At 38.7% G+C, this 10,874-nt stretch overlaps 1 protein-coding gene across 5 annotated transcripts in view; it reads left to right on the top strand.

The window, feature by feature from the left end:
* LOC107751004 (SRSF protein kinase 1-like) overlaps nucleotides 1–10,874 on the top strand; it is a 44,752-nt gene that overhangs the window by 9,154 nt on the left and 24,724 nt on the right. Inside the window, exon 1 of one of the 5 annotated variants that reach the window (XM_016566575.1) lies at nucleotides 46–226. The exons of 1 other annotated variant lie outside the window; for it this stretch is intronic. In XM_016566575.1, the coding sequence (XP_016422061.1) occupies nucleotides 162–226 (65 nt within the window). In that variant the 5' untranslated portion in view covers nucleotides 46–161. Of the gene's footprint in view, nucleotides 1–45; nucleotides 233–7,521; nucleotides 7,824–10,874 lie in introns of those variants that run through there. 3 more of the 5 variants (XM_016566573.1, XM_016566572.1, XM_016566576.1) reach the window with 3 other exon arrangements.

The raw sequence follows: 10,874 nt of genomic DNA, 5'->3' as shown, positions 1-10,874 counted from the left end.
TCCTGCGCTGCCTTGTTTTCCAGCTCAGTAGTGTCGGATCAGTAGTGTTGAGGCAAGCAGAGAGCAGGCAGGCACACTTTGGGAGATAGAAAGAAAATCTCATCTGCGGTTCAACTGTGGCTCGCACCGTACCGTCCTGCCCCGCGCTGTCCTCCACTGCCATGTGGCTCCTGGACTGGATCGTTTCACTCAACACTGCCGTGGTGAAACTCGCCAGCGGTCTGAGGTGCAAGTGTGTGTGTGTGTGTGTGTGTGTGTGTGAGGAAAGAGTGAAGGCTGAGGTGGCACTGCTGACTTATTGATGCCTTGATTCAATTTTAATCAGACAGCTGATGCGATCGGGCAAGGTTCGGGTTAGATCAGTCCTTTGGGACTCTTTGGGGAGTGTCAGGCCATTGTGGGATGCATGTTTGCACTGAGTAAGTGGGATGGGTTTGCAGGATCCTGTGTTAGATCCTTGTAGACCTCTCTGATGCATGCGTGCATGAAACTTGCTGACCACCCGGTTCTGTCGAGCATCCTGCAAAAGTGGGATTGGACTCTTGTATCTGCAGTCCGTGTGTTCCCTGAGTTGAGAAATTGTCTCCCCAGGTGTATACACCCTATCTGTCACTGTGCACAAGTTCTGGTGCAGTGCCGGAAAACTTAATGGGCTGGTATCGCAGTTCTGGCTGCAGTCAACTGTGCTGGGATTTGATGCTCATTATGTAAGCTGTATCCTCCACAACTGCAGCACAGGGGGTCTGGAGGACTGCAGATGGCAGAGTATGTGGCTCTCTCAGCACGGACTGCATGAAACCAAATCAGGTCACAGTTTTGGGATGCTGAGCGCCATGCAGATGCTGCACTGGCCTGTTTAGCAGCAGGGCGGTTCCTGTTTCGAGTTACTTGACCGATCGACTCTTTAAAGTCTTGATATCTGCATTCGAAGATGCCAGGGTGCTTCCTAATCATCACTGGTTTTATTGCTTAGGGTCAGGGATTTGAAGGAACCACTAACCGTAAGTAATAAACTTGGGTATGTAACTTGTGCCGCACATTTGTGCAACAGACATGAATCATACCTCAAATCATCCGGCTTGTTGAGCAGAGGTGTGCTAGTACTTTTTTATGCAATCAGACTTACATTTTTGTCCAGGAGACAATAAAACGGGAAGGGAAAAATTGAAGGAATGACTGGAGCTCCTTTGGAAAGGGCTGTACTGCGTTTGGAGGGCCACCTTCCTGCAGAGTTTTGCTTTAAATGACACCAACACACCTGCCTGGAACTTTCGAGGGATCCCGAAGACCTTGATTAACTGATTCAAGTCCGTTTAAATTTGTTTCGAGCTAAACTCTGCAGGATGGTGACCCTCCAGGAGCAGCATTGGACCCTGCCATAGCTCACTCAAAAATGAAAATTCATCCATTTCATTGCAACCTCCTACTACACCCGTGCATTGTAGCAGTGTCTTTTGCACAGGCAATATGCATGAGGAGCAAAAGTTTTCCGTTTGGGTGGGGCTACCTGGTGCAACGCTGCTATGTGTAGTGTCGCTTCTGCAGCTGGTTAGGACACGGTGATAGAGTTATGAAATGCATGTGCTACTGTAAAACATGCACACTGACTGCATCAGCAGAGACTGATGTGCTGTCATCATGCCCTATGATAAACTCCTTTGTCTGTGGTTGGCACAGATTGCATAACACAGCAGGTTTAATCTAGCATGCCCAATGATGCTCCGTTAACTGCAGCTCTCAGACCGCAAGCTAATTCCATCAGTTCTAGTATGACACCCTTTCATTGTCCATTTAAAGCTTGATTGAAAAAAAAAAACTGCTTGGTTACTAGTTCAGCATACTGCAGAGTGGCATAGATGGGGTACAGACAGTATGATTTTTTGCTTTTTAGTATAAAGTGCTATGTTGCATTATAATGATTTTTCTCATGTATTTACCCAAACTTAATGTGAAGGGCACTTAGGGCTCACAGAGATTTAAATATGTGGTCAGTGGCAAACTTAAGTGTTTAAGTGTAATTGACATTCGTTGGTTAATTAACTGTGAATGCTGAGCTGCTTGTTCTGTAGTGGAACATAATGAAACGTGTTTGTGCCTTGTAATAGCATTTAATGAATATCATATGGAAAGCCGCAACTACATGCTTAAAATTGTTTGTTGGCCTTGAGTGTTGCATACATGTCTCTGAGTGCTATGCTGTGGAACAGAAATGGAAGATTCATTTCAAATCCATGTTTGTTTGTTTGGTTGCACCAATAAATATCCCTGAAACAGAAGATTAATTGAATTCTGCTGTTATGAAGGCCAGCATGCTGTCTGCTGAACATTGACATGAAGTGGTTATATGTTGACTGGAGTTGCAAATGCAAAAACGTTGGCAAGAAAGGTTCAGAAGTAGAAAACTGCCATAATAAATAAAAAAACTGATATATCTGCTACTATCTATCTGCGAAGATCATTCATTATAGTTTCGTGGGAGGGTGTAAAAGTTCCTCACTCAAATTTCCCTTGTGTTCAAGCGAATTCACCCCAAAAGTGACACCAAAAGTGACAAAGCAAGCAAACGACGAAGACGAAGGAACACGAAATGTGCTTATAAATGTACCTGCATCTTCATCTTTTCGGAGCATTCCAATACGTAAATATTTCCATAACTACATGGCTGAATGTACCCTAATTCATTTAACTGAAGGCTAACTGATCCTCATGATTCATATTCAAAATGGTGAGCAATTAGAACAACACAAGGGTGAGTAAATGGTGACTTAAAGGGTTAGTTCACCCAAAAATGAAAATTAGCCCATGAATTACTTGCCCTCAAGGCATCCTAGGTGTATATGACTTTCTTAGAAGTACAAAACAAGGATTTGTAAAGAAGAATGTCGGAGGATTTCGATATAAGCCAAGAGGAGACTGGTTTTCCTTTGCTAAAGTAAGGAAACTTTGCTTCCTTTGCTCCTGTTAACAAACGTTGGTTTTCACGAGACTCACCGGCGCTTGCGCAACGCCAACATCTTACGTCATCCTCCCGGAGCTGCTTCCGTGTACAGCTGTTGGCGCAAGCTAGATTAAAGTAATTATTACATTTTGAATATGGATATTTTTCTTACAAAAGCGCATCGATTTGCTACAGGAGGCCTTTGTTCACCCACGGAGCGTTTGAGGCACTTTTTACTATGGATGAATGCGCTTTATTTCACTTCTTTTGGACTGATGAACTGCAACTGTCATTAAACCGCTTGGAAGATCAATGTCAATTTTTAATATAACTCTGATTGGAGTTTTTTGATTCATCTGAAAGAAGGCCTAGGATGGCTTGAGGGTGTGTAAATAATGGGCTAATTTTTATTTTTGGGTGAACTATCCCTTTAATTTTCATTTTGGGGTGAATTATCCCTACAATGTAATTATTAAATTAAGTGTTAAATGTCCAAATATTTTAGTTATAAAAAATGATTTAATGATGTTCATTTTTTCGCTTCTTATTAATTAACAATTTATTAAGTGAAAGAAATTACATTACATCCCATTTGTTTTATTATGCACTATATAGTAAGCTTTAAATTAATAATCGTTTGAATGTACTTAGTATAAATGTTGACAGCTGATTGTCAATTTTTAATATAACTCTGATTGGAGTTTTTTGATTCATCTGAAAGAAGGCCTAGGATGGCTTGAGGGTGTGTAAATAATGGGCTAATTTTTATTTTTGGGTGAACTATCCCTTTAATTTTCATTTTGGGGTGAATTATCCCTACAATGTAATTATTAAATTAAGTGTTAAATGTCCAAATATTTTAGTTATAAAAAATGATTTAATGATGTTCATTTTTTCGCTTCTTATTAACAATTTATTAAGTGAAAGAAATTACATTATATCCCATTTGTTTTATTATGCACTATATAGTAAGCTTTAAATTAATAATCGTTTGAATGTACTTAGTATAAATGTTGACAGCTGATGGAGTCATAGTTTCGAGGGGGGACTCGATATGTCAAGAAATCGTCTCAAATTGTTTGTTGATGTTGTTTTGTTTCTTCCTCGACTGTCAACCTATGGCCCGGGTCATTGCTGCCACCTTATTATGCAAGCTTGTTTCTGAGAATTGTGAGGTATAAATTCTGACTTTTTTCTCACAATTGCGAGTTTCTATAACGTTAACATAACGCAATTTAGATTTTTTTTCCTCAGAATTGGACTTTATAACTCACAATTGCGAGTTTATATATCACAATTCTGAGGGAAAAAATTCAGCTCACAATTCTGAAATTTTCTTTCAATTGTGAGTTTTTTTTCTCACAATTCTGACTTTATAACTCTCATAACATTAAGTTTAGGCTATATCAGGCAATTCTGACTTTATAACTTGCAATTGCACATTTCTTAACCTTTTCCAGGGTGATAGTTATTTAATATTAAGTTGCATTTACATGCATTACTGTTATATTTTTTTTGTTTCCTACCATCATGCATGTGAAACAGATTCATGCTCTGGGGTTGCTCTTTAGAGGGAGAAACCGAAAACTAGTTGCCTTCAAGAGCCAAATGGATGAAGCCCAAATACAGGCAAATCCTTGTGGAGAGCCTCTTTAAGCTAACCAAAGATCTGCATTTAGAGACAAGATTTGACCCAAAACACTTGACAGAAAGCTATAAAGAACTATAAAGTTCAACTATGAAGTAGTTGACTATTACTATTACAACTATTACTGTAGTGGAGGAATGAATAAAGACAGCAAATGATAGGGGAATGGGTTTGAAAAAGTGTCGCCCACCATGGCTCAATGTGTCAGTACATGCTGCTAGGCCAGCATGCAAATAATTTTTTGATGCGTAAATGTGTTGATGTGCAATTGAGAGGGGAAATGATTACTTTCTCAAATTGTATAATTTATTCAGTGCTGTAGCGGGAACAAAATGTCGAGAATTCAAAGCAGTGAAGTGTATACTTCCTGAAGTACCGACACACGCAAACGCTTATATAAATGTATCAACACTACGAAAGGCTTGTTAATTGCATAATGGTTAATTATGCAATACACATGGCAAAGTGTTTTATATCCCTGTCAGTCAGAGAGAGACCCTACCTTTCTTCTATTGCCAAAGGTTTTGTGGTTGCTAAGAAACTAGTAGACCATTAAATGCATTTTATCTAATGACGTGTCCTACTGTAGGACCAGGGGCAGCTTTTAAGAGTCCTGCATGCTGCACATTTTTCAGCTTTTAGCTTGTGCATTTGCATTAGACTTTTTTGCATCTGTACATCTTTAGATTTTAATGAACAGCTCCTTTGTATTAGTTCATACCAGCATCCTCCACCCACGTCTCTCCATCTATTAGAAAAGAGCTTGATGAGAGGAGAGAGAGTGTATTATGTGGAGTCTGACCTCAATCGAAGTCAATATTTATAAATAAAAAAGTAATTTGATTTCAGATAAAATGGAGAAATAAAGTGGTCAAGTAGTTGTCCAGCATGACAACAAAAAAGGGTGAATGCTATCAGCTGAATGAATCTAAACATACAGCACGACCAGTGTAGTCTGACTGATTGCTGAATTGTTCTTTTTTTCTTTTTTCTTTTTACTGAATCAAAAATATACAGTGTTCGACCAGTGTAGTCCAACTGACTCCTGAGCAAATGACTCTTATGTGCATTTTATTTTTTATTTTTACTGAATCAAAAATAAACATTGCAACTAGAGTTGCGTTAGTCTTAACTGATTCCTGAAAAAATGACTCTTATAAGCCGATTCTTCTTACAGAATCAAAAACATACAGTAGGAGCTTTCGCACCAGATGAACCTTTTCATAGTTTGCTGGAACTAATGGCGGGAGTTCCTACTCTTTGGTGTGTTCGCACCGCAGGAACTGGGAACGAATTTAGCTCTAGGAACGCCGTTTGGGGGAACTAAATTAACTCCTCCTTCAGAGTAGGGTATAACCCAGCACAACAGGAACTATCAGTGAGTGACGTAAGTGTACTGTATGGAGGACCAAACCTGCAGAAATTAAAAATAAGTAAATAAATATATAGATAAATAAATAAAATAACAGGAAAATAAATAAAGATTAATGACTTGATAAAAACAAATATAGTTCATTTATAATGAACATTTGGGCGGCTTTATGCTAATATTTCCACATAGTGAGGTAGATATGTGGGGCGTGTTAGAACGAGCCGTTTTAGGGAGCCGTGGCAGAGTCTTAACTTTGATAAAGAATATCTCTTTGGTTTTGAGACTTTAGTCTTTGCAACTTCAGGGATCTTATCTATGCACAATCAGCTTGTAACACTCCAAAGAGAAAGGAAAACTTGAAATCGCATCATATGACCCCTTTAACTCTGATTTTATTTTTTATTACTATTTTTCCCTTTATGTATTTTTCCTTTATGTATTATTATTTAATGCATTTATTTTTACATTTATTTTTATTCTTTTAAAATTTGATTTACTTATTCGCTCATTTATTTATGTATTTATTTATAAATGTATTTATTTACGCATTTATTTATTTTTTATATTTATTTATTCCCACATGTTTATTTCAGTTTTTTTTATTCATTTATGTCTTTTTACTTTTCCGTGTGCAACATGGAAATGAGGGAGGCGGTCCTTGCGAAGCTCCGGTGAATCATTGGTTGAGAGCTCATGCAGAAGTGTCAGATCAAACTAACGATAGAGATCGGAGTTTGTGGGATCAACTGGAGAGTTCCACGCCATCAAAATAAAAGTCCTGCCTCGAACACATCGGCCAATGCCGATATTTGAAAAATGCCAAATATCGGCCGATATATCGGTCGACCACTACCTGTAATACAGCACACAGCGTCACACAGTGATATAAAGTTAAGGAAACTAAGCAACTGAGAGCACTATATCTCTTCCTCAGATGTTTGATCTGAACATCAGCATCGTGGAGAATATCGTTTATCATCTCCTTTGCGGTAGAGAAAGCCGCTACATGTAAACTACATGGAGAAAAAAATAACCGTGAAGGCGTTGAACACAGCTTTCGTGTCTTAATCAGCTTGTCTGTATATATTCTGGCTCTGATAATCATAACTTGTACTTACCACTGGCTCCATTTCAGCACATCAGTTTTTGTGAATAAATTACTTATTTTACTTCCATATTAAACCATTAAAATGATAGATTGGGGTCTTTCATTTGAGATTTTCTCAGTCGAGTAGCTCTCATGTAGTAGTGCACGTCTCAGAGGGGCGAGAGACAAGAGTAATTAATTGAGTTGAGTGCCCTCTTACATAGACACACTCTCTCTCTCTCTCTCTCTCTCGCTCTCTCTCTCTCTCTCTCTCGCGCCTCTCTCTCTCTCTCTCTCTCTCTCTCTCTCCATGACTCACTGCTGCTTACCTGCCATCACTAATAAGGTTATAAAGAGGCTTGTTTAGACTGAGACACAGATCTTATGAGCAAGAGAGTGTCTAACCCGTCTTCTTGTGAGCTGGCTGCCTTTGCTGCTGTATTTAGAGAGAAAGCAGATGGGACAAGCGATGGCAGAACGCATCGCGTTATGAAGGAGAAATGAGGAGGTGGCAGTGCTTTTTACCTGCAATGCAGTGCTAGCTTTCCTCAGCCAATCAGAGCACATGGCACAGAAGGAAGGGTGGGCTCTTGTTGCTGACGGAGGCAGAGAGAGCGGGAGAGGGAGGGATCGAGCTCCTCAGCATTCAGCCTCACTGTGGATCTGTGTGCACTGAGGTGGCCCTCCTCTGCCTCTGGTACATGGCTCTGTCTCTGGCCTGCCAGCCCCTGTTGCCTTCATTAGCACTGTCTCTCATGGGCATCCGCGCATCTTGTAGGTAAGAAGCAAAGTTGCACCTCTGTTTGCGTCTGCGGTGGCTCTTCAGCGCGTGTCTGGTGCGCCATGTGTTTGAGAGCTTTGATTTAATTTGTGATTTGACAGATTGGTGAATGTAGTTTAATATAGTTGCTTGTGTCGAGCTATCTTCCTTCATGCTCTGAGCTTCAGAAGGAAAATAATGGAAGGACTCTTTAAAATTATATAACTGAAATGAACGATAAGGGTTATTACAAATTCGGAAATATTAGGAACTTAGAGTTTATGCACATTTTAAAAATGAGGGTTGAATGAGAACAGTTGTTCTGTAGATAAGTATTTGTATAATGAGAACATGTATTCATACGTTATTTGTATAAATAAAAGACAGAAATGTATTGTGTAATATCATAGTATTATCATGTTTAATTATACAGATATTTAGCAGCAAAGCTGCAATTCAAGAATATATTCATGCAATGTTTTTATGAAGAAAAAAAATTATTCAACTATTTAGCATCAAAACTACTAGTCAAAATATATTCATACAATGTTTTATTGATATAATGAAAAGAAAAAAAATATGTATAAAGGCTATTTCACTATGCAAATATTTAGCAGAAAAACTATTCAAAAATATATTCATACAATGTTTTATGATGAAAGGAAGAAAAATATATATGCATAAATATTTCATTATGCAAATCTTTTGCAGAAAGTCTACTATTCAAAAATATATTCATACAATGTATGTTAATGTATATCTGTGCGTTTAATTAAACAATTATTTGCTGCCGAAACTACTGTTGCAACTCTGATTTTCTTTGTACATATAGTATAATACTGGATAATACCAATACTGATATAAATTATAAGTATTTCCTAATAACAAGTATTTACCAAACTGAATAGAAACAGTTTCCCAAAATGTGAGAAATTTGCATCGTACACCCCTAGTGCAGTGATTCATCATCAAAATTCTGATGTTGTGGCTCTAACATGCATCTTTCTGAGTCGATCAAACTCCTCTCAAAAGACATGCACGTGTGTCCTTGAAAGTGCTGTTTAAAAACACATGGTGGACTGCCGACACACTCTGTGTGAAGTTTTCAGATTGAATCCAGCGTTCCTAAAGAGTCTGACTGAGATGAATCATGGCAGAGAGGAGATGAAAGCGAGGGAGATGTGTTGAATGCACGCTGTGCTGCAGCCGTGCGATAAACAGCATCAATGGCCCCTCGCTGTTTTGCGCACCTTCACCTTTGTCGAGATTTGTATACGATCAAGCTGGACCCCAAAGTGCACGTTAATGAAAAAGCCACTGCAATGGTGGGTGAAGTCGCCAAGTTCCTCTACTGACGGCAACATCAGTGCAATCAGGAGATTGTTACCCGAGCAAAACCACAGGTGGGAAAGGCCACACGGGACAGGTTTTGCACTAAATGAAATCGATTTAAACAACCTTCCTTTGCTTTGGGCTCTGATGCTGCAATGCAGCTCGCACATGAGTGAAAACAATGGAAGCACGGTTTTCAGAGCCGGGTTACTGGAAGAGCAGATTGTTTTGATGCATGCATGAGCACTCTGACACAAGACAAGAGAATGCCAGACGTGTTGTGGTTTGTTGTGTGGGCTGGAGAAGTTCTGAAGGCTGAGCTCTGTATTAAGAGTGAATTTAACTCTCTGTGTGCCAAACGTTTCTCCCTCCCACTCACGGACGATCACACGGACCAACACTCATGCACAGACACACAGCCCTCTTGTTTTTCTCTCGCTGAATGTGTTATGAAGAGGCTCGGGAGGTGAAGTTTTGGTTCAGATGAATAGTCCAAGCTGGTTGCTAAGGCTTGAGGCTTTTAATAGAAGCCTCCTTCACTGAAAAACAACTTAAAGTAATGGAGGGAATTATGGAAATGTGATTCATAGACGGGATCCGGATGAGGCGATAAGAAAATAGCCTCTTTGATGCAACCTCTCTGACCACCCATTACCTGTGATGTAGTCACAATTGAGATTGAAGCCTGGTTTTATAGTAAAGCCAATTTCAAAACTCACAAACTTACTCTACACAAGCGATTGGCTCTTCTTCTGAAGTACTCAATGGACTGAGCTGATACTTAGTAAACATCCCTTTGTTTCCAGGTGGTCTGGTAAAAACCTGTGCACACTATAGCATAAATGGCAGAATGAACTGTTAAAGAAAAAGGGGGGGGAAACATGTAGGGATTTTTGTAATCAATTTAAAATTAATGATCAATTAATCATGAACACAAATACATACAGACCCTCTCTTAACACATTTATGACTGCAATGGAAATATATATTTTACAGAAATATATACTTATTTGTAGTTTTCTCAATTTATAAATGGCAATTCAAGAGCATTTTATTAGATTAGATGTTTGGTATTATTAATTTTATAGTGTATATGGAAAATACAGATGGCAGTCTTTTTTAAAATTATTTATTTTATGATTTGAACAACTTTTCCCACTTTAAATTATAACTTGTTTACTGTGCAGTAGTTCCAGTTTTACTCTTTAACTTTATTTACGTTTAATTTAAAGTAAACCTTAATGAATGCATGTAACATTAATTACTGAATTCTAACAAAATGTGTGTTTAAGGCGTAAAGAGGGGGTTTGTCACGGGTTTTTCAACATATTAACGTGCTCCAGGGTCAGTCTTGTATGCTGTCTGTTGAATGTTACACGATAAGGTAAATCGATTAATTTATTAACAACAATTAATCGATCATAAAGTAATCATTTACAACCTTATAGCATTAGACTACTGAGAATAAGTGGAAAGTGTCATGAAAATGTCAACCAAACAATGTCATATAAAAAAATGACGCTTTAAAGGCAGAGTACGTGATTTCTGGTAGCCAATGTTGATATTTGAAATCACCAAAACAAACACGCCCCTACCCCAAAAGGGTCTTGCCCCTATTTTAATAGCTCCGCCCCACATATACTTACGCAACCCAGGCAACGATTAGTTCTGTGAAACAAAGCAAAACCAATGTTACACCGTGTCTACGGACGTGAGCAGCGCGGCGCAACAAATCCC

The sequence above is a fragment of the Sinocyclocheilus rhinocerous genome, unplaced genomic scaffold, assembly GCF_001515625.1.
Source record: "Sinocyclocheilus rhinocerous isolate Xijiao unplaced genomic scaffold, SAMN03320098_v1.1 scaffold2647, whole genome shotgun sequence".
Lineage (NCBI taxonomy): Eukaryota > Metazoa > Chordata > Actinopteri > Cypriniformes > Cyprinidae > Sinocyclocheilus > Sinocyclocheilus rhinocerous.
This window is presented reverse-complemented; position numbering and strand designations above follow the sequence as displayed.